Source organism: Miniopterus natalensis, chromosome 15, assembly GCF_054644295.1.
Source record: "Miniopterus natalensis isolate mMinNat1 chromosome 15, mMinNat1.hap1, whole genome shotgun sequence".
Classification (NCBI taxonomy): Eukaryota; Metazoa; Chordata; class Mammalia; order Chiroptera; family Miniopteridae; genus Miniopterus; species Miniopterus natalensis.
In genome coordinates, this window is record NC_142095.1 from 9,076,014 (window position 1) to 9,100,629 (window position 24,616).

The following is a 24,616-nucleotide window of genomic DNA, read 5'->3' on the forward strand; positions in this document are numbered from 1 at the left end:
CATTTATATTCGTCAGGGATATTGGCCTATAATTTTCTTTCTTTGTCCTGTCTTTATCTGGTTTTGGAATCAGAATAAGGCTGGTCTCGTAAAATGAGCTTGGGAGTCTTCCCTCATAATTTTTATTAAATCCTCACCCAAAGATATGTTTCTGTTTTTACTGATTTTAGAGAGAGGAAGGGAGAGAGAGAGAGAGAAATATCATTGTGAGAGAGAAACTAATTGGTTGCCTCCCGTAAGCATCCTGACCAGGGATCGAACCCACAACCTGGCTATGTGCCCTGACTGGGAATCTAACCCATGACCTTTTGGTGTACCAGATAGTGCTCCAGTCAACTGAGCCACCAAGCCACCAAGTCAGGGCAGCCTTCCCTCTTCTTGAATTTTTTAGAGTAATTCGAGAAGGATAGGTGTTAGTTCTTCTCTGAATGTTTGGTAAAATTCACCTGTGAAGCCATCTGGTCCAGGACTTTTGTTTGTTGGAGAGTTTTTGATTATAGCTTTAATTTCATTGTATGTAATTGATCTGTTCAGATTTTCTGTTTCTCCTCAAATCAGTTTTGAGAGACTGTATGTTTCTAGGAATTTATCCATTTCTTCCACATATAGTTCATAATATTTTCTTCTTTCTTTTTTTTTTTTTTAATGTTTGTGTTTTTTTTTAATTGATTTCAGAGAGAAGAAGGGAGAGGGAGAGATAGAAACATCAACAATGTGGTTTTGCAGTCTGAAAAGAAGGATACAAAGAGAACAATTGTGCTTAGTTTAAAAAGATACTGTCCATTGTTTTATGGATTGATAGTTGTAATTGCTCAATAGAGCTAATAATATTTTCATAGTTATTTTGTTGTTTTATTTGAGTAATTTATTCATTTTTAGGCCTTGTCTGATTAAGGATAAAAAACTTAAGGCAAGGATAGCAACTTTAAAAAATGTGAAGAATTACCATAATCAGCAATAATTAAGAGCATTAATACCATCTTTCACTTGAAGAAATAGCTGGCTCAAATGTCAATAGGGCCAAGATTGAGAACCCTGATATAAACTCTTATAGAATGTATTTAGGATTTTGGTCTGTGTCTTTAGAGCAGTGGGAAAACATGGAAGGGTTTTATGCAGGGGTACGACATGATCAGATTTGTGTCATAAGAGGATAACTTTACTGCAGGTTGGATATTATAGCAGAAAGAGGCATCAGCAGATGAGGAGGAGGAGTCCAGATTTGCAGAGGCAGTGTGGTGGCATGGCCTAGAGTGATGTAATTTAAATGAGAGTGTGGATGAGATTGTCTAGGGAGAAAGTATGGAGTTGAAGAAAATCGCTCCTAAGGCCGATCCCTAAGAGCTAAGATTTCCAAGTCAAGTCTTGAGTCTTTCTTAATTCTGACACTTTTTTGGTCATTGTATGTGCTTGGTTCAGATTGTTCCATGCAAATTGGATTTGTCTGAAAATGTAACCCCACAGGAGGCAGAATTACTATTATTTAAAATACCTTTAAGTGTTCTCAGTGGTAGTATACAAAATTTTATGAAAGATTATGAAATGTGAGTTATTTTTTCAGAGTTACAAAAACTGAATATTTTTCTTTCCTTTTCTACCCAGTTAAAAAAAATAAACAATTCTCCCAGTTTCTACTTGCTGCTTTTATTAGACAAATCCTTTGAAAGAGTAAATCTAAGTTCTTTAGTCATTTGGAATTCCTTCTATTGGCATTAGTGTATGAATTCAGCCAATTCCCATCCAGTGCAGACTGCTCTCCATCCCCCCCCTCCACATTTACTCACTGGAACTAAGGCACAGCAGGGTGGGAGATGTAGTTGGGGCAGCACTCTCTTTGTGCTACCTGCCCCCCCTGCCCTACCCCCTTGCCCTACCCCCTTGCACATCCTGGCCCTGGCTCTGTGATGGCCGCTGTTACTCGGTATCTCTCTGTTCCTTGATTCTTCCCTCTAACCAGAATTAAGGGAGGATTATTAAACCCTAAGACTTAGTTTTGTATCAATGTGATTAAAAAAAATTAGGTATAATGTTCACTCTGATAATCTTCATCATTCCCGTGACTTACAGGAATTTGGGAAAAAACATTCAAATAGCACAGTATCATTAACTTAAATATGAAGACAATATTGGCAACCCCCCTCCCCCAGTATATCTGCTAGAACTGATTCACATTTTCTCCTGTGGTTAGATATGTCATTGCAGATTCAAAGTTTCAGTTTTCCTGTGCTATCTTCTTATTAGATTGTATTTAGACCTCAGTAATCAAGTTTGTAACCTTAAATTTCCTCTCTCATTCCAAAAGTATATTTTGTTATGAAAAGGTCTTTGAATAGAAGGCAGATATAGTTGTTTGACATCAGAAGAAAATGGGTTAAAATGTCTAGATTTTATCTAATACATATTGGTGTTTATGCTCAGAAAAATTTAAATATTTGGTTTTCAGTTATCAAAAGCTTTAAAAAAGGGGTTAAACATAATTACATTGTAAGATCTAAGGAAAAATGCAACCTAAGATTTTCTACTAAAAGGATGTTGCTAGGAAATTGAGTGATGATTTTTATTTGTTAATTTGGAAACCATAGCAACACAATAAATATTATGTCTCTTAATTTGTCTTTCAGGCTTCTTTTGGCATACGTGCCATGAAAGAATAAACATAATTAAACACAGTAAACTCTGAGTCTTAGCTACCTGAATTAGTCATTTTCTGGGAATGTTTCACATTCTAGAATTTTGTATTTCAGATTTCTTGAAATTAAAGCATAGCCTGGAAAGGTCCAGATTATACCTACATTACTCATGCCAGTTGCGTGGTGTTTTATAGTATGGATATATGTGCAGGCTGGCAATTCCAGATTTGGTTCAGTTCCGTGCATTTCTGTCAAATTATGAAAATTTAATTTGCCTCTCTTTAAAACTATCACATCACAGTAGGCAAAAGTTTTGAAACAAGAGGTTTCCCTTTTTATAAAGGCACTTGTGCATTTTCATGTGTTATTCTTTTTGGAAATTATTAAATGCTGAGAGGTTTTGATAATATAAGTATCCGTGAGTCCACCATCCAACTGATATCAACATTTTGTGACAGTTGTTTCTGATCTTTTTTAAAAAAGATAGGCAGGCCCAGCTGGTGTGGCTCAGTGGTTGAGCATTGACCTATGATCCAGGAGATCGAGGTTTCATTCCCGGTCAGGGCACATGCCCGGGTTGTGGGCTCAATCCCCAGTAGGGGGCGTGCAGGAGGCAGCCAAGTGATGTTTCACTCACACATAGATGTTTCTCTCTCTCTCCCTGTCCCGTCCCTTCTCTAAAAATCAATAAAATCCTTTTAAAGAAATAAAATATATAAAAGCTCTCCATTGTTTTATGGGGTTTTGTGTATTGTTTCCTAAGCACTCTACAGGCATAGGGATGTGAAACAACTAGAACAGTGTGACAAACTGCCAGAATAATAGCTCAGTATGGCTGGAGTGAAGTAGGGGAATGGAAAACACAGCCCCAGTGTTTAAGAGCCAGTTAGATTAGGACAGAGGGAGAAAAGTCTGGGTTGGACATAAAGATTTGCAGACTACCAATATTACCCAGAGAGGGAACATAGAGTAAAAAAAGTTGGATCAAACCAGGAAGCTTTGGTTATATTAAAATTTAAGGAGCTAGCAGAGAAAAATGAACCCATGAATGATTCTGAGGAAGAGAGGTCAGAGAGGCAAAAGGAAAACCAGGAAAGACTAGCATTGCAGAAAGCCAAGAAGTGAGATTTTTCAGAAGGAACTGAGTGGTCAGTGATGGAAGCCCAGAAAGGACCAGTGAGGTAAAACTAGAAAATTTTGACTTTGGTAGTTAGAGGTCATTAGTTACTTTTGCTTGAGTAATTTCAGTGAAGCGATTTGGACAAAAGCCAGAATGCAGTCTTTTGATGAGAGTGGGAACTGAAGGAGGTGCTAGAAAAGTTGGCTATCAAGAGAAGGCAAGGTAGAAATTAACCAGGATGGGATTTTTGTTGTTCGTTTTGTTTTTTTTTAATAGAGATTTTGTTTAATGGCATCAACCGTGAATACATAAAAAACATGAATTTACAATGTTTGGTAAGGAACTGTAAAACTTCCTCAGTTAAAAAATGATGGGAGAGACTTTGAACCTACTTATGATGAGAAGAACAAACCAGTAGAGGGAGAAAGTGAAGACAGAGATCAGATAGTTGGGGCAAAGCCCCTGGGAAGGATGGCATTTATAAGTTATGTAACAATATAAATTTGTATATTGTTGTATAACATAATTCTCTTGCCTTTGAATCTTAGGATGATGGAATCAAACTTTAGAAAAAACAAACATAGCCTTTTTTCCCCTTCCAAATAATAGTCCCAAATGAAATTCCACTTGCGGATTATATTCCAAGGAAACAGTAAGCACTATCCAGTGGCTTGGGTAGATCTTGCCTTGCTTCTGGCATTTCAAAGGTGTGTGCACCTTGATTTGCAAGAACAATAGACAGGGCTTGCTTAAAAACCTTTCACCAAAAAAACAACAAAAAACCTTTCACCAAAGAAGTTACAGGGCTGGGGCATGACTGTCTACCAGGACCTGCCCAGTAAGCAATTTATGATTTATTATAGCAACTCCTTGTTCGTACACATATCTAACACATTTTGTTTATCTGTTCCTCTGTTGATGGACATTTGTGTTGTTTCTACCTTTTGACCCTAATGAATAATGCTGCTTATGAATATTAGCATACAAATATTTGTTTCAGTCTGCTTTCAGTTCTATGGTCTGTGTACCCAGAAGTGGAATTATAGGATCAAATGGTAATTCTGTGTTTAATTTTTTAACCAACTTTGTTTTGAACTTAGGTAAATTTTTATGGTCCTTTATTGTTATGTCCCATTTATTTTATGTTGTGAGGTGGGAAGTCTGTAGCAGCTCTTTCATGCTATTGTATTCTGAAGGGCAAATGCTAGTGTTACTTCCTAGAAGTATGCTTTGTGTAAAAATGTACCAGTGTAAGCAGCGATTTTCAGATTTTCAACCGGTGTGCTGCAAGAATTTTTAAAACATGCAGTACCTTGACTGTTTAGTCAGGGGCACTGACCCCTTTTCCTTAGAGAGTCAAATAAAGAATGACAACAGCCAGCACAATGATGAATGAATCAACATTATACCTAATTTTTTGGGGTCAGATTTTGTCTGGTAGATCGAAATCTCCTACTGTCAGCGCGGCCTTAGGCATCTGGTAGCAATGTATCCAAAGAACCAGATAAAGTAGTTTTAAATCTCTTAAGCTTGTTTAGTGGCCTTCCTCAAGACCAGTCCAAGAGAAGTAGCATCTGAGTTTTGATCAAGTTGGCTAAGTGACAAAGGGAAAGAAAGTGTGTTCTTGTGGCTCTGAATTCCATGTTCTTTCTGTTGCTCAGTAGTCAGCTTTCTTTCCTTTTTGCTGTGAAAGAAGTTTTGTTAGAACATAGATTTCCATGATCTATAATTTCGGTTTGGTAAGGGGAGTCCCATTTTAGTATCTATTGTGCAAAATTGGCCACAGATGTTAGAAAGATGAAATTGGCATTCTTGATAAATTTCTAAGGGAGGCTACAAGTACAAAGCTACTAATATACATGGAAATGGAAATTCTACACATTGTTATGCCTTTCTTAAATTAAAAAAAGAGGTTTGAAAATTTTTCCCAGGAAAAATGATACTTTGTAATTTAGAAGTATATTTGCTATCTGCTGAAGCATTAATTTAGACTTGTAGTCTTTTTCTGTAAAATACAAACTCTAGTGATAAAGTGATGCTCCCTCATAGAGGGATAAAGAAGGCAGAGCATAGTTTTTTCCAAAAAAGAAGGTGGTGTGTAGGTTTTTTATTTTTATTTTTAATTGATCGTAGAGAAAGGGAGAGAGAGAAAAACATCAGTGTGAGAAAGAAACATTGATCCTGCATGCTTCCTGCATGCGCCCTGATTGAGGATCAAACCTGCAACCTGGGTATGTGCCCTGACTGGGGATCAAACTCACAACCTTTTGGTGTACAGACGACGCTCCAAACAACTGAGCCACACTCGCCAGGGTGGGGGTATAGATTTTTAAAAGATAGAGGCCAATGTAAAATTCATGTGAGTGTTTAGAGCCTGAGGTTGGTAGACTGCAGTTACTTCCTAGGGTTTTTGCTACTGAAAGGCCAGTTAAACAGACTGGGAAATTGCCAAAATAGGGTAATTGAATAAGTGTTAACTATTAAACTGTTTCTTCCTCTTAGGAGCCTGCTGTGACCTTGCCAGGCAAACTTAATTGCTCCCTCTTGCATTGTGTTTCTGTCTCCCTCAACTGGATTGTGAACTTCTTTAGGGCAGAGATTTCATATCTTACTCTGTATCCTTAGCATCTAGCGTAATAGCTTACACACAGTAGACCCTTTTAAACATTGGCTGAATCACTTCTTAGTGTGAGACTTGGGTACCATTTTAACAAATGAGAAGAAACAACTGCTGTAGATATCAGAAGGGGAGATCAAAATCAGAGTTAGGATGTGACCAAGAACAGAGGAAACCACTACAAGATAGAAACCAGAGAGATTTTTGTTTCTTGTGGTGCATCAAGCTATTTACTTGTCTCATTTCCTTGAGACTTTCACCAGTGGTTTGAAGTTCTTTTGTTTACTTAGTAGACATAGAGGCATGCAAGTTGTGGGGTGACAGAAGCCTGTAACTTGAATGCAGCATAGTAAAGCCACAACAGAGGCATGTGCATACAGTATTTTTGATGAAAGAGAAAATATTTTAGCTGAGTAAGAGAGAATACCTCCTGCCAAGCAAGCGGTCTGTGCAGAGAGGCTTAATAGAGCACAGTAGAGTCCAGGAATGGTGGCAGATGGTACATGTGGGCAGGTACTGGAATTAGTAGTGATACTTGTGCAACTTTGTGAATATACTAAAAAGCCATAGAATTGTATACTTTTAAGTGGTGAGTTTGATAATATGTGAATTATATCTCAATTTAAAGAGAGAGAGATATGAAGAGTTCCTGAAACAAGCAGAAACAGTGAAGTAAAAAAGGCCAAGAAGGGTTTGCAAGAACTCAGTGGTAGAGAATTGACAATACTTGGAGACTGGACATTGGCGATGCCCAAAATGAAATAGAGGCTGGTTCTGATGTTTCTAATTTGTATGATTAAGTTGCTAGGGAAAGACATTCTGAAAAAGCAAATTTGGAACTACATGTAAGGAATTGTGTGAAATGTTTTGAATGTGTAATCAAGGCAAGCAGTTAATAGGTAAAGCCCCGGATTTCAGGAGAGTCTCTGGGACTAGAGAGAGAAACGAGTGTAGAGGAGTTGACTGAAGTCAGTCACACGGCTGATAGAGGGTGTCTTGTCCCCCCGCAGCCCCCAGCCCATGGAAGGTCCTGTCTGACTTGCGCCCTGTCCTCCAAGCGGATGTAGAGGTAGTGGTGGTTGCTGTTTTTAAATGAAGCTGAATCTTTATATTACTTTTCAGGCAGAGGCAAGGCTGGCAGCAAAACGGGCCGCCCGGGCAGAAGCAAGAGATATACGCATGAGAGAACTGGAGCGACAGCAAAAAGAGGTAATTGAGGGGAACAGCCCTAATTTTGTGCTAGTCTAAAAAAATCAATACTTGGCTAGTTTACTTCTGCAGTAAATATAGTTCCCTTTGAAACACTGGGAAGAGTATATAACCTGTTTTATGTATTTTAACAATCCATTCTAGGTCGGCCAGTTAAATGCAATTTTTGTTTTAAATAATAACAGCAAACACATATATAGCTCTTACTATGTACAATATTGTAAGCTATTTATTATAGTGTTATAAGTGCTTAACTTATTAGCTAAAGTATGCTTAGAGATGACAAAGTTATTTACTATAGTTCTAACTGTCCTAGAATTTCAGTTACTTATACTGTGATGCCTGTGTAGTAAAGCACTGTGAAGTCATTTTAAGTATATTTATTAATGGGGGAAAATATTTATGTAATAAAATGAAAAAGAACAACAAGCTGCAAGACTTGTAGGACTCTAATTTTGTGTTACAAAAACCTGGTACCCATATACAGGATCAAAAACTACTGGAAAGAAGTGGTTACTGATTTTATTTTCTTCTTATGCTTTTCTATAAATTTCAGTACGCTTTTATCATCAGAAAGAAAAGCAAAGCCAACTTTTAAAAAAATAGGCATATAAAAATTAGGCTGCTTAAAAATGAAACAAATATTCTTTTTTTACCCTTTCCTTCTGACATTGACCTAGCTTTGAAAATTCCCATAAAAAATATTTCTGATGCTGTATTAATACAAAGGGGGAAAAACCTGCAGGATAGTATTAAATACTTTATTTTGATATTGGTGGTGGATTTTCTGCTAATGGATTAAATAGAAGTGTATAGTTTCTGTATTGTTACAGCTGCAAACCAAAAGCAAAAACAGTCAATATGTTGTAATATTTTTTAACCTCATATGTCGTTTCAAATATTGAATTCTTGGCTTGAAATAAAAATGTTACAATGCATTGTCTTTTAAACTCCTAAAATTATAGTCAATGATAAGGAGATAATTATTAAATATAAGGTCTATTTATGGTCGTCTAAACTACAACCAGAGGTCTCTCGTTATTGAACATATTTAGCTTAGTAATTTTCTCTTTTGAATGTGTAACTTTGAGTCAACAATCATTGCCCTTCAGGGCAATGTATATGATTAGGACTTTTCAGAGAATGCAGTAACTTGGAAAATCTTCAGTTTATGAATCTTTCGCATTTGTAGCATTCTCATCATTCCTTTGATCGAAAGTGGGGACAGATTCACAAGTGGCTGGTAGGCCAGGATTGCCTGTCCTGCATGTTGTGATCACTTGCTGAAATAATGCAATCTTGAAGTAAAACATTTACTAACAGTTTGCAAAGTAGGAGTGGTTGGCATGTTTGAACGGAAAGGTCAGAGATTCTCTCTTCTGTCTATAGTGAACAAAATTTGTACTTGGAGTCAAACCATTTCTGTTGTAGTCTACGGCCTCACACTCATCTCAGGAATACTGCTGACCAAGAAAGATTGAGTTTTCTTTCTATGGGTTTGTTCTTCCCTCCCTTAAATTTGTTCCTCTCTCCTTCTCTCACTCTCTCCTCCTCTCCCTCTCCCTCCCCTGCCTTCCCTTTCCCCCACCCCCTCTCTGTTTTTATAAACTAAGCAGGGTTTTTATTGAGAGATGACCCAAGTCATTCTTCCATCTCCTCTGAAAATTACTCTTAATTTTTCAGTTCTTTCATTTCCTTTTCAAGCCTTCTACTACCTTCTACTACCGCTCCCAGAATTGTTAACTATAAGAACAAGTTGCAAATCAGTAGAATATTAGTTACTTTGAATCATTTCTAAATTTGAAATTTTTTTCAATGTTAATGAGTTCCCCGGTTGTTTCCTATTGCAAGGGTTCTTAACTTGGTATGTGTATAGGCTTGGGGATGGGGCATGAAACCATAAAATCTCACACAAAATTTTGGCTGTATACAGGGTGTCCCCCCAAAATGTATACACACTTAGAATAATTATTAATTCCAGTGGGTTATATCTGAAAAGAAAGAAGCATCAATTGAGCCACCAGCTGTTAAGTGTATATACATTTTTTTGGGATACTACATATATGTGTGTGTGTATATATATTTTTTAATGTGAAATGCCCATGGATATATATATATATATATTTTAAATATATCTTTATTAATTTCAGAGAGAGGAAAGGAGAGGGAAAGAGAGAGAGAAAAACATCAGTGATGAGAGAGTCATTGATCAAGCCCTCAACCCGGGCATGTGCCCTGACCGGGAATCGAACTCGGATCGCCTGGATCCCAGGTGGATGCTCAACTGCTGAGCCACTCCTGACCGGGCCCCCATGGATATTTTAATCATCAGATACTCAGAGGAGTGTCTGTTTCCCTAAAGGATTAAGAACCACTGTTTAATTGCTGCTAAGTCAGCAACTTTCATAAGCAAATCCCTTCTATAGCAGCATTTTTCGATACAGCCAGAATTAAAATATTTATGACTGTATTGACCTATAAATTTAAAACTTTCTCGTACTTCTCCTTGTAATAGTTTAGAAGAGAGAGAGAAAAGATGTTTGATTACTTTGGAGTGGAATCTGTATGTAAGTGGATTAATATTCTGCATGTAAGTGGATTAATATTACTAATGGTGCATTAAGAATGTTTTGTGTGAATAAAAGAAATCACTGTTGCTTGCAAATTTTCCATGGAAATACTAGTTTAGTTTCTTCTTTTAATTATGTATTATAGTTCTAAAATTAAATTGTTTAAGATTTTAATACCTTAGGGCAGACCAAAACATAAGAATAAAGCCTATATTAAAAGTTTGGTATTTGATTCCCATATTCAAAGGTCATGAAGATAAACATAGTTTCATCCCTGTGAAATGTGTGTAGTTCACGCAGTGAGTCTGCTAGATTTTCATGGAAGGGGGAACAATTTGGATTAGAGGTTTAAATGCAGGTGGCAGCTTTTTTGAATGAAAGCTCAGACTTGGACATGCAGAGAAGGTGGGGTTTAGTTTCAGATGGGAATAATTATCACTTCTAACCTCTATATCTTATTCTTGTCTCTCTGGCTACTTTCTGTCAATGAGCCTATAGTAGAAGTTGGTATATGATAGTCACAATATGAAATATAAATTACTAATAAATTTATAATAAAATAAATAATGTATATACAAACAATAGGATTGTTGGTTATTAGAAGGAAGAATCTTCCCATAGAAAAATTTCTAATTTTAATCCTTTTTTGTGTGTGTGGGGGGGATATTGGCATGTGAATACGGAAAGCAAGGGCACAAGACTTAGAAATGAAGCTCATTTTGAGTGTGTTCTATATGTCAACACTGTGCTAATGCTTTTTACATATATTTTCATTTCATGTTGTAAGATAGGTACCACTGTCTCCACTTTACAGTTAAGGTGATAAAGGATTGATGACATAAACAACTTGCTTAGTCATTGGAAGAGCCAGAATTTGAAGGTATGAGAGAGTACCCACATATGCTAATGGACTAGGAGGTGAAAGTGTTACCATAGACAGGGAGTGCAGGGAACACTGAAGTGTCTCACCCGTTCGACAAGATGGTACAGGGGGAGGCTCTTACACTGAGTGCACCCAAAGCTAGAAAGATCAATGGATAGGGCCTAAGCGTGCCAAAAGCTAAAAAGATGAATGGACAGCGCCCTAGCACACCAAAAGCTAGCAAGATAATTGGGTAGAAAAGAAAGCCCTTCCCGGCCTATCTCTATAAGAACTGTGGGCTTGAGCAGGGAAGGGGAGGTGGTTTTTGAGACAGCAGTCCACTGTTCTCCCAGGTCACATCACCTGAATAAACTTTTTCCTTTTGCACCGTCACCTGTCTTACGAGTTTGTTTTTGTTGTGACAGGCAACCAAACCTATCATTTCTGGTTACAAAAGGACCAACAAGAAAAGGCCCAAGTCTGAGCCTTCAGATATATGGTGTTTAGTCAGCGATTCTATTTTTAAAAAGGCTGTCTTAATCAGTAGCATGTTGGTGATCTGAAATAGCAAATGCAGCTTGAAACTAAGTGAATGGCTCCAGCCTGACTTAAGTATTATTTGTTGACAGAGAAGATGGCCATGTGTATTCTTGGGGGTATGGTTTTTTAAAAAATAAAACCATGTTGTTCTCACTTCAAGTGAACTTTTAAAAACAAGAATGTTTCATTACCATTAATTTAATTTAAATGTATCAAAACATGATTTTCCAGAAAGCCTTAAACATATGTACATCCATCTTTTAAGGCATTGACCTATAAGTTCAGCCTAGGATCCTTTATACTGATAAGGACTCCCAGGACAATGAACATACACTGTTTTCCTGACTGGAAGAGAGGGATACTCTGCCTTGTAATTGACACCAAAAAACACAGTTTGCTGAAATTTTTTTCTATAGGTCCCTGGTGCTGTTAATTCAAGAAAAGCCAACTGGCAATTTAAATACTACTGCAGAAGTACCTGGAGAATGAAGCTCTTTGTTCTTTCAGACAAGGAGAACTCTCTGAGTAAAAACCAGGATTCCTTGCTACTTCATGTTCTTTTTATGCAATCAGTGTAGAGTTAGCCAGTGTAGGATGGAATCTTTATGGTTTAGTTGTCTGGTGAGTCAAAAGAGCTGAATGCTGGTCCCAGCTTTATGACTTTGAAGGGATCAGACTAATTGATCTTTAAGGACCCTTCTAGCACTTAAGAATAATTCAATGGTGGTGCTAAGGTCTTTTCTTTTATGCAAGGTTTTCCTTCTGTTTGCCTCATATTTACCACTATGCAAAAGTATTCAAGGTAGGGAGAGTAGTTAAAAACTACCTAAATACCTGTCTTTCTGTATAAGAGTGGTGCTGGTGGCAGACTCTTAGTAAAATATGTGGTTTTGGTCTTTTTTGGTGTAATAAATATTTGATTCGAACTTGCCCTACTGTTTGTACAGTAGCCACTTAGCCATATGTGTGTAATTAAATTTAGATTTAAATTGATTAAAATTAAAAATTTAGTTTCTCAATTGCACTTCTAGCATTTCATATGCTCAATAGCCACATGTGGCTAGTGACTATTAGACAGTACAAACATAGAACAATTTCATTGTTTCAGAGTTCTGTTGGGACAGTACTGGTTTGTTGGTGTAGTTTATGACTGCAGTAAGCTATATTTGCTCAGTCCAAATTAACTGGCTTGTATGGGGTTTACATTTTATTCTGTAGTCTTTTGAAGTCTTTTTAGGCCAGTTTTCAAAAGTGGCTAAAAAAGAAAAGCTGTTTAAATATAGAGGTATATCAATACTTAATAAGGTATTTTTGTTTAGCATTATTTTTATAATAGGTGTAATTGAAAATAAATATGAATTCATCTTTAGTGGGATATGCTTTTTAAAGGTGGGTTTTTAAAAAGTGCTCTTGTGTGGTAGGTGGAATGGAAAGAAAGGACAGAATAAAAAGGAGACTGAACATTAAACCATGTATGTCACTCTAGTATCCCAAATAATATTGGGAGGGAACATGTAGAATTGTTTTTGTAGCACAGGGCTCTTTAAATTAACCAAGCTAACTAGTCTAGAACTAGTCACCACTTAATAAGCTGTACATATCCTGCTGGGCTAATGCATATGCCCCCAAAACTTCTGTGGTATCACCTGATAGTTAAAGAAAGGAGAGAAGTTTGCTTGGCTTCTCGCAGATTTCATGTGTCTGTTATATAATGGAAATGTAAATCATTGATGAATTCCTAAAGGTAACATCCTATTGAATATTGACTCATTGAATCCTATTGGTGCTTATAAATAGACTTCTGAACAGATTTCCTCAAATGTGTCAATGTACACAGCAGATAACAGTTTTTTTGCAATTATATTCAAAGTCATGAACAAATTAGGGCATTAAATGTGGTGTTTTAGCTGAATTATTATTTCTGTATTTGCAGTAAATCATCAGGCATTGCCACATCTATTTGTTACATCTGCATAATGCTCATGCTGTATGGCCATGGGGTGTTTGAGGTATTGATTCATCACTGTCATCAACCATGGCCCCCTTTGAGCTTTGAAAATCTGAAAGATCAGAAGTTTCTTACTGTTTCAGTTGGTTAGGTTTTAGGGACTAGTCATTTGACTTCACATGACTCAGGACTTAATGCTCCAATGCTAATAGCTGAATGGAAAAGTTGAGAATTGCATTTAGTTTAGTCAGCTGTTAGGTGGTGGTCAGTTTTCTTTGCTTTCTTTATAAGGCATACCTCCTATTAACTTTACCAACTCTAAAATATTTATCTAATTCTAATTGTAAGTAGTTTTTCATATAACAATACACAGTCAGGGGCTACTTCATTTAGTTATTCTTTTCCAGTGAAGGAAAAAAAAAATTCTTTGCAGTGAGCAGAAAATTATAACCCAAGTCTTTTAAAAGCAGTACACTGTCTCCTTAATACATCTCTAACACAGTAAACATTTCTTCTTGCCTTGCATAAACTAACATTCATAGTGGAAAAAAAAAAAAAGGTAAAAATCTACTTTTAATGCTAAACTCCATTTCTGTTTAAGTATACTTATTTTAATCTTGGTATATTGAGCTGTCTTCATCATATATAGATTACATTCTACAAGTGGTCAGACAAACATACACTGCTAAAATAAAATAGTTACAAGATTATTTCTGCTTTCTTTCCAACTGAAGCATGTGGCTGCCTCAGACTCAGCTTTTGAAATGGAGTTGCGCATACCTGCTTGCTGTAAGGAATATGCGGCTGTGCTCTGAACTGACTCTTCTTCACTCAGTTGTTCTGATAGGCAATCCTCTGTTCAGTGATTAATTCTCCATGTACTTTCTCCTCTCCCAGGAAGATTCAGAAAGGGCCAGGTATTCCCACCGGTCCAGTCATCATCGTCCTTATCTGGTTTGTAATAACCTATAAACTTGCCTCTAATGCTTTTCCTCCTTAACTTAATGTAGTCACTCACAATCTTTTGTTTTTATTTTTATCAGGGAGTTGAGGATGCATTGTCCATTCGAAGTCTTGGCAGTCACAGGGTTGGTATTTTAAGTTGTTTACACAATAGCAAAGCTTATATGTCTGCGCTTTCTGCAGCACCATTGCCTAAGCAGTCTGACAATGCTCATATATTCCTTTGCCTCCCCCCCCTTTTTTTAAAGAATATATTGGCAAAGTTCTTTCATTGGAAAGTGATGCTTTCTCTCAATTATTGCTATAAGTAAATCAATGCTAAATCATAAATATTTTCATCTATTATCGTAAGTATTTACTCTTTTTATAAAAGGACCTTTGATTTTGGGAAATTATCACAAAATACTATGATTGATTTTGTAGAATAACATCTGCATGGTTCTAACTTTCAGATTTTTCCTACTTTTATATTTTCAAAATTTTTTTCTTGCTCCAAAAATCCATTTAATACATTGTCCTTGGGTAGATATTAAACTTGATAAGAACAGATACTATGTTTGATCTTAGCCAAAAGGCCAAGAAGCGATTAATAGTTTTTTAAATAATTTATTAAGTGAGAAATATTTTGAAGTTTGGATGACTAATTATAGTTTTGTTACATGGAAAAATGGAGCTACTAATTTGAAAAATCCCTGCTTGTCATATTTACAGAAATTATCATGCTTCAACATTTCTACTAACATTTGGTAGTGTGTCTCAGGTTTTTAACATGCATTGTTGCGTATCAAGATAAATGAGAAATCGCTTGTTAAAGGCTTGCATATGTGCCAAGACACTAATCTCTCTCTTAAAAAATTGTGCTTTAAACTTTAAAGCAATTCTTCTAATGTGCACATTGATAATATTTTACCTATATATGCTTACATCCAGATGTTTCATCAGTAAAATAATCTATCATGTTAAGGTCTATATTTGTCTATTTTCTAAGTCTAGTTTTCTTCCCGTCTTACATAATGTATAAAAATATACTGTAATTAACTGAGTATGTCCCAATATGTTAGTTATTGATGCGTTTGTATTCTTAAATAGTTTTTTACCCTGGTTATATTACTTTTGATGAATATAATCTGCTGTCTTTTTAGAGTAAGTTAATAAGCTAGTTTTTGAGTCATAAATATTTTGGTTAATTATGAAAGTTTAAATTTATAAGAATATTAACAAAGCTTTACACAAATCAAATCAGCAGCTTCAGAATGATTTTATAGGAGAAAGACTTTAAGATAGTAAGTTTGTCATTTTCCCTGGAGATAGATAGATTATATATATATATTTAAATACTTCAAGAAGAATCATACAGGAGTTAGTCAACAAAAGATTAGAAGTTGAATGTCTTTGAGGGCTTTGAAAATAATCCCTTTCCCCTGCCTTTTAAAAAACGCCTGGCTTTTTCCTTTGCTTTTTATTATAATGTTCATAGATACAGTTTTTCATAGTTATTATCAAGCTGGTTATTTGTAAATTTGTATGTGGCCTCAGGGAAACTTGATTATAATATATTAGTTTAACCTAATCATAAAACTATCCAAGTTCGACCTAATTCAGAAGCCTTTAAAACAAGTCCGCAAACAAAAAAGAGATTCTAAACTAAACTAATAAGAAATTGTTTACACAGAGTGTCTATAAAGTAATGAGTTGATTTTCTTTTTATGGAAATAATATCATTAAATGCATTTAAGTTATAACTAGAATTCTCACAGTATTTTATTCATTATGGTAATTAAGAAAAATTTGTTACTATGGGAAAAAGAGTAAAGCTTCCAATATTAAAAAAAAAATCTGTGCAAACTTAAATATTAATAAAAATTTTACACTGTAGAAGACTTTAGTACTTCACTGTGTATGAGTGTACATTCAGCACATTTTAAATATTTAAACTTTCCTGGAAATAAGTTTGAAAGCTCACTAATAACATTGTTTAAAAGAAATATAATTGAGACTAGTTTTTTTTCCTTTTAACTAGATAATATTGAAAGTTCTAAGTTTTCATCAGATTATTTGCTTTTAAAATTATCTTTACTGATTACATTAAGCTGAATATGTGGACAACTTTTATTCTTTGTAAAAATTAATGTGATAGCCTAAAATACTGACCTAATTTTTACTAGAATTTGTTTAAAATTTTGGGTTTTGGTATTTCTCTGCCTGTTATTTTTCAAAAAAATATTTTTCTTATGAGCTGTGTATTTAAAAGTCTAATTACTTTTGGACTTTGATGTATGAACGTTAGAAGTACCTGGATGTGAAGCAGATGTGGTTTTATGCAGCATTCTTAGAACTTTGATGTTTCCTTTTGTCCAATTAACTCTCCAATTACTACCTTCTTGAAAGGTGGCCTGCCAGAAGCTGTTTGGGCTAAAAATGGTGTCAGTGTATTTTTATACATTCTGTGTTAAAAATAAAAAGGGGAAACATAGTTCAAGACTGTGAATGGTAGGTTTGGGGGAGGGAGGGTTAAATCAAAGCCCTGGGTTTAGAATTGAAACAGTTTGTTACTTTAAAAACAATATGCCTTAAAAAATATCTTGCAACTGCTTGGTCACCACTTTATATACTGAAATACTGTATGGTAGACATCCAAAATTAGAATGTGAGATGATCTTGAATCAGAGCAGTAGGATATATTGTTTTTTCTCACTGTGGAGATTTTTATTGTTGTATGTATTGGTTCATGGTTATGTGTCAATAGCCTCAGTATAATTTTAATATGCTTGCAATTTGTGTTTTGTCATTTACTACTACACTGTTTAATTCTGCTGAAGAACCCATCGAAGGACATATCTGGGACACATTGGAGCAGAGCCAGTACACCCAAAAGGAAAGACATCATGGTGTGTAGTCCAGAAAAATGTGCAGTGTTAGTATTATGCATTCACTATTGACTCACAGTTCTGGGGCCTGAGTAATAGGTACATTCTAATGGAAACTGACACTTACTGAACTTTGTTTCTACAACCTGTTTGCTATACTTTCTTTTGTTTTGTTTTGTTTTTTCCAAGTGAAAATCTTCAGACAAGTATCCTGAGTTAAAAAACACTCTTTTTGATAGCTTATAATAGCAGATTTGAAGTGTTTTAGCTAGAGCCCTTTGTATTTCCTTTTTCCCCCTCCTTTGTGAATTATTATGTTTTTAAACAACATAAATACCAACTATCACTTCTTGGGGGGGAGGGGGTGTTCTTTTTTTAACCTAACCGTTCTAATAGCAATTGGGGTGTCCAAGTTACGGATTTCCCTACCAGATATATTCAGCGATCTCTTTAAACCTGCTGACCTGTGCATTATATTTTGGCAAGGGAAAACTGAAACAGGTTAATTTCAGTTCAGCTTAAATCCTGTGCCTTTGGGAAATGCCACTGATGCAACAGAGAGAATGAGAAGAAATAAGACCTGACTGTTATCTTCAGTGAATGTATCTGGTTGGGAGAATAGAATAGTTTATATGCTAGAGTGTGTGGCTTGAGTAATACATGTTTTGGTTGTGGTATTTTTTAAAACAAAAAAGATATTTTGTTAATTGAGATGAGAAGTAAATGAAATTTCTTTTGAGAAGGAACTTTATTTTCAGGGAAATGTTACTCCTCATAGTGATATTTTACCATTGTGCATCGTTTACTAAATGCCCATCTTTAGACATTTTAGAAAAATTTGGATAAATAAGATTTTTCACACATGAAATAACACTCTTCATTGTTTGCCTTTTCTGTTAACTTCAGGATAATATGAGAAAACCATTGCAAATGCAGATATTTTGTTTTAATACCTTTTGGTATTTATTACAGTATCATTTTCACTGAATTTATACCAGTGGTAAAATTGTATCACTTAGCCTTATACTATTGAAATATATTTTGTTTTTTTCCCCTCCAATATCTTTTGTAAATGACCATGTCATTGGGCATGAAGGGAGGACCTGGGTGTTGTTTGAACTCTTATTGTAATGTTTTATTAGAACTAGGATTGACAGTTTGATCTTCTGCTGAAATTTAAACTTTTGGAAAATGCAATCTCTGCAACAAGAAATACATTTTACACTGTCACCCAGTATATGCATGCAGATATGTGCCAGTGTGTTTGTATATTATATAAGTATACAGGATATATTATTGAAACAAAAATTTCACAAAATAATATTTATTCTTACTGTGCACAATAAACTCTTATTTTCTATTTCATTTTTTCTAAGTGCTGGTTGAACCCATAAATTGATTTCGTGACCTACTATTTAGTTGCAACCTACACGTAGGAAAACATTATTTTAGGTTTTAAACATTATTCCCTAAAATCATAAGTGGTTGTAAGAGTTGTAAGAAGAAAGATGTGTTTAACAAAGGACCTGAGGCACTGGCTCACTGCCTTTATGTGTTTTATTCATTGGTCTTCTGGGCGAGATTGCATAAAAATAGAAACTAGAATGCTTAAAAACGAACGGTAGGAGACCATAAATCTAACCAGTTACTATCTAATTCAGTTTTTTGGATTTGAAATGTGGTAATCCATTATCTTCTTTTCTTTTTTAATTCTCACCCGAGGATGTTTTTATTGATTTCAGAGATAGAGGAAGGGGGAGAGAGAGAGAAGCATTGATATGAGAAAGACACATCTGTCTGTTGTCTCCATTACACGCCTGCCTGGGGGTCGAACCCACGACCTTTTGGTGTCCCCAATGCTCCAACCAACTGAGCCACCCGGCCAGGGCATCTTCTTTTCTTAAAGATCCTCCATGAAGTATGGTTTTCTGATTATAGGTTTTATATATTTCTCTTTGATTTATATTTAATGCCACAATTGTATGTATGCTGTGCATTCTATACTGTGCACTGACCAACTTTCTAGTTCGGTTCAGCATTTTTAATAGGGAAGGTTCTTGAGAAGAGAAGTGTTTTAGGTGTGTATCCATGAGCCGGTGCAAGGGAATTCCCCCTATTTTGCTGCGGCCCTTGCTTTATGTGAGCTTGATGAGTTATGTGCTCTTGCCTCACTGACTGTCCATGCCTTGTTTTTTCCTTGTTCAAACGATGGGAAATGATGGTAACAGTCACAGTAATAAAAAGCAAAACATCTTTTGGCTTCAGAAGGCTTAATTCCTGTATTTAAAGCCTTCCTTAGGGTTTTTTGTGCCAGAGTGTAGTGAGATCAAATCATCTCACTATTATTGATGATGGGCTCTGTATTTAAAGAGAACATTCAACTTTACATATAGCTTAGCAATAACTTATACTAGGAAAGAGCAGTGGGGCGGATATTCTTTAATTCACATTTAATAGCCTTGGTGTTTAATAATTTGGGGCTTTTAAAATAGTGCTGGATTTTTAATAACTTGCAAATGTCAGTTTTTCCCCCTTTTATATTTCTGACTTTGGAAATAACCCTACTTTCATCTTTTTCTGAAATCAGTATGATCCTCTCAAGGATAGATCATCAAGACTTTCATCATTAGTATGTAGTGCATGACTTTTTGTTAAATGTAGTTTTACTTTATAAACCCCTGATGATGCTAATCATGGATTATGACTAACTTTCACAGGTTTGTTATGATGTTTTGGGGAATACGTATGACTAACAAAGCAAAAACTATTGTTTTGCAATTGTGGCATAATTAACATTTGAATAACTTTTTTCTTTTAGAATTTTAGGATCAGATAAAAATTATTTGCTTCCCTCTTCAGGACTAAGATTGGTAGTAATGTATTTTCTTGAGACGATGAATCACTCAGCTAACATACATTCATTGCCCTTGAAGCGTGTTTATAGCAGGGTTTTGATACGCACTGAACTATGGCAGCACAGGCTTCACTGTGTTTAATGTTAGGTGTCACAGCTAGCAGTGACAGAAAATGTCTAGCAGTGACAGATAACTCCCGAAACATCAGTTATATCCATTAATTTTTGCTTGATTTGGTTTTTTTTTATGGCATGTCATTTTAGCCAAGGAAGATAAGCTATAGCATGTTTTTCTTGGATTAATATTATGTCAATAGATTTTCTAAACATGTAAGACATCTCTTAAAATGTCCAGGGTAATGTATAAAAAGAGAGAGAAGCATATTCAAAAAAGAAATGAGTACATAATTATTGATTCAGGATCTAGCTGTGCATGTCAGTAGGTTGGCCTAGGTAGGACACGTCTAGCTGTACTTCCTCATTTCAGGGGAACAAGACACACCTAGATTGGATTTCTTGTCTGCCAGTTGACTTGGTCAGTACTGTTGCTGTCCTTTATCCTGGCATACACACTTGGCTCTGTTTTCCTAGGTGAAGGTATGTGTTGAGATAGTGCTATCTTCAGAGGACTCATAGAAGGTTATTACCCAGTAATGCTGCTGTTATGCGGAATCCCCATACCATCTCGCTCTGTGCTCCTGAGCAGCACATGCTGTGGGACCCCTCACTTGGGTTAAGAGTACTTCTGGGGCAATGCAATATCATGTTCTTTGTTATCTCAGTTTTGTTTTTGTTGGTCCAAAGAAGGATTCTTGTCACCCATACCTTTATAATGAAGATAGAGGGACTCAAGTGAGGTGTGGGGTGAAGGTCCTCACAAATATCCTGCCTGGCTCTGTGTCCTAATTACTTTTTTTTTCCCCAGCTGACTGGGCGCTGAGCTGGATGGCATAGAGGTGGGGGAGGTCAGGGGAAATGCAGATGTGTAGAGAGGCAGTATATCTTAGCCAGTCAGGTGCTGTGGATCACTTACTAACAGATGGAATTAGACTGCATGTGGATTACTCTGTATCTCATATGGACCTTTCTGTCTATAATTTTATTAAATTATTTTTTTTCAAACTTCACTGTATGATCATTCATCTTCAGATATTTAACTTCAAAAATTTACTCCTAGAATCATTCTTACAGTCACTCTTATGGAATGAAGAAGAGATCTTCTGGTTCCCATAAAGACCCACTGGTTAGTTCTGTTGTGTCTCCTATCACAGTATGTTGTGTTGCTGTAAACTTCACGGATTACTCTTAGGGAACTTAAGAGTTATGGCTGCTTTGGTGTGCTCCTTAGGCATTATTGAAATTTGATAATATACTGAAACTTGATTTATCAGAACCTTATTTAAAAATAATTTTGCTTTCATTTACAAGATTTAATATCAAGTTAATATATGCTAACCCCAGGGGCTAGAGTTAGGAAGGTGTCAGAAAAGTTCATTAACAACATATTTTCATTTATGGTCTGTCCTTTGGAATGTACCTCAAGAGTAGATTTAGTGAGCTGCTTATCCTTATATTAGACATTTAAATTGATTTAGTTGTGGTACTATAGGCAGTATCAAACTCACGAATGGGTTCTATTCTGAAAGTTTGTTAGTAGATCAGATTTTGGGAATGTGGAATGACTTTTCTGGTAGAAACATTAAGGCATGTGATGGCAGAGTTTCCATGCTGTCTTGCAGAAAACTCTTTTAACTTGTAATTAAATTGCTGAACTAATAGTGCTCTCCATTCCAGCCACCTTGCTAAACAACATTTCCCTGGGGGGGAAATATGTCCAGAATGCCCGTTTGGGGTGCTAGGAACACCTCTTTCCTGTGAGGGTGCACTGTACCCTCAGAGGAGGTGTAGTTCTGAGCTCCCTGCTCTGACCATTGCTGGGGTGGAGAGAAGGCCAGGAGACCTTGGCTGGTAGAAAGGGGAGGGAGGAGAGAACAGAATGGAGAGGATGCTGGTGAGAAGCCCTGGAGGGTCGAGTAGTGGAGTACTGGGAGCTCTGAGGAGAGGTGAGTCATAGTGTCTCCTCGAGGGTGTGGCACAGGAAGGCTGGGCCAGAAGTGGCAGGGGTGGGGTCAGAGTAGGAGTGTCCCTGGTTACGTCAGCAGTGGAGGAGTCAGGGATTGCCCAAATTTCCTTAACCTTGGGTAAAAAAGATGGCTGGAGAGGTTAGAAAGAGAATTTTCTCCCTCTCAAGTAACCACAGTACATAAAATTACTGTTTTGTGCAGTGTATTGAAAATGACCTGCCATAGATGTTCTAGACCAAACCATATTTAGTGTGCTCTCTCTTTCTCTCTGGTAATTTAATTTGATTAGTTTATTTTGACAAATAATGGGACTAGGGGAAGATTGGAAAAAATCACTGTTTAATAATATCTGTGGCATTGCCAAATGGATTATAAAAGTGGTAATTATTCAGTTGTCCTGGGTTTTTCAGGGACATTCCTAAGTGTGTCATGAGAATAAGTCACTTATTTCCATTTCATTTGCCTGAGAGTTTATATTCTTGTTTTTAAAGTAAAAACAAGTAAGTACTTGGTTTGTAAGCAGGTAACCGTAACTCGTTGTTTTGGAGATGAAGGGGTTTGCCAATATCATATTTTGCCTTTGTGTGTTGTTAACAACATTTAACTTAAGAAAAATGTGTTTGATTTGGTTTTTGCAGAGTGGCCTCTACTATGACCAGAGAAACTATAGCAGTCTTAGACATAGCAAACCCAGCTCTGCCTACCACACTCGGGTTTGTCTACAGTTTTTTGGCTTCGTGTGTTTTATCCGACTTTAACACATTTCTAATTTCCTATTTTGCACTTTGACTAGTTAAAACTAACCTGTGAATGGCTGTGTGTATAATACTAGTTTGTGGTAACTGAATTTATATAGACTATATGAGTGTAAATTTAAACTGGGAATTATTAAATCACCATGTTTGCAAATGAGTACCATTTCCCCCCAAATTTTTCTAATGAAGAATATTTAACATACAAAAAAGTTCACAGAATTACGTAGTAACCACCGAGTAACTACTGTTTAGATTCTGTAATTAACATTTTACTCTATTTCCTTTATTATATAATTATCTGACTGTCCCTCCATCCATTCATCTTTTGGGGGGATGCATTTCAAATAAGTTGTAGGCATCAGTACACAGCATGTGGGTGCCCTTTTAATAAAAGTTACATGTGAAAATTTATACTATAAGTGGGATGGGGAGAATGTGATTATTTGTTAAGTGTTAAAATCCTTGTTTTTTTCAAGGCATTTTGCACACAGTACATTTAAAATACTTCAGTTGTCCAAACCTGCACACACAACTTAGATACTCTTACTTTCCATGTCTGATTTGACTTGGTAAAAAAGAACTGAAAATTGTGTCTTCAAATGACATCAGGAAAAGAAAGATTTGAGTCCTTTTTATGAAATGCTGTGCCTTGATAGTGCACAGATTCGTTGTGACCAGTATACTTACCTGATTAAACTAAGGCACTTTGTCCATGGCTTGTTTTGAAATACAGGTTTTTCTAATTTTCCCCAAACATTTGGAAAAGAGTATTTATAGTGATAACTCGGAGCTCTTTCTTCTGGTTCCCCAATAGTCAGGTTAAGACCATTTGGAGTGTGTCATGAGATCATTGAAAACATCACAGGAGCTGCTGGTGACTGAAATGTGGCCACTGTTTGCCACCCTCCCTGTGCCGTGGCCCTCGTTTCTGAGTCTTCTTACAGTGCTGTCCCATCTCCTAACAATGTTCAAAGGCCAACAGGACTGAAACACGTTCATAGAAAACTATTCCAAGTGTTTTTCTTTCTTATCCCTTAAAATTGGCATTTAAAAAGGTTTCTAGTGATTAAGTTTTCCCACTTTATGCGTTACTTAAGTACCTTAAGCATTCAGGAGTGGCTAATGAATTATGGAGTATGAAATAGACGTAAGCTTTCTACTCTCATGGTGGTGAGACCAATTCTCTCTCTCTCTTTCTCTTTCTCCCCTTAATTATTTTGTTTCATTTTGTTTTTGTTTCTTAGCAGTCTTCTTCCCTGTACAGTGACCCTCTGGCAACATCTAAGAGTACCAGGGTTAGTACTTTCTGAGGAGTGGGTTGCCTTCAAAGCCACTAGTTGCTTTTCTTTGGGTTAAATCATGTGCTTTTTTTCATAGGCCTCCCCTACTGTGAACTCTGGTCTGCTGAGAAGTGCCAGCCTGGTCTGTATATTCCTCTTCCCCTGTGTATACTCCTGGTAGGGCCACTGTCATGGTGCTGACTCTGGCTTGACAACTTTCCTTCAAAATAAACATTCCTTCAAGGACATTTGGCTTTAATGTTATGTGCACTGCAGAATGTGCTGCTTGTGCTTAACATATAAGACTTTAGGAGAGT

General features: G+C 36.1%; 1 protein-coding gene and 1 pseudogene across 3 annotated transcripts in view; one reads left to right on the plus strand and one right to left on the minus strand.

Annotated features, from left to right (window-relative positions):
• The window catches only part of LRRFIP2 (LRR binding FLII interacting protein 2), an 84,870-nt gene that overhangs the window by 16,524 nt on the left and 43,730 nt on the right, over nucleotides 1–24,616 (plus strand). For 2 of the 3 annotated variants that reach the window (XM_087824873.1, XM_087824874.1), the window contains exon 3: nucleotides 7,490–7,576. In XM_087824873.1, coding sequence (XP_087680999.1) covers nucleotides 7,490–7,576 — 87 coding nt within the window. Of the gene's footprint in view, nucleotides 1–7,489; nucleotides 7,577–8,768; nucleotides 8,820–14,393; nucleotides 14,451–14,539; nucleotides 14,585–17,278; nucleotides 17,348–19,913; nucleotides 19,956–21,357; nucleotides 21,424–22,902; nucleotides 22,978–24,263; nucleotides 24,315–24,396; nucleotides 24,442–24,616 lie in introns of all 3 variants that reach the window. The other variant, XM_087824875.1, reaches the window with a different exon arrangement.
• LOC148091409 (U2 spliceosomal RNA) lies at nucleotides 14,935–15,046 on the minus strand (annotated as a pseudogene).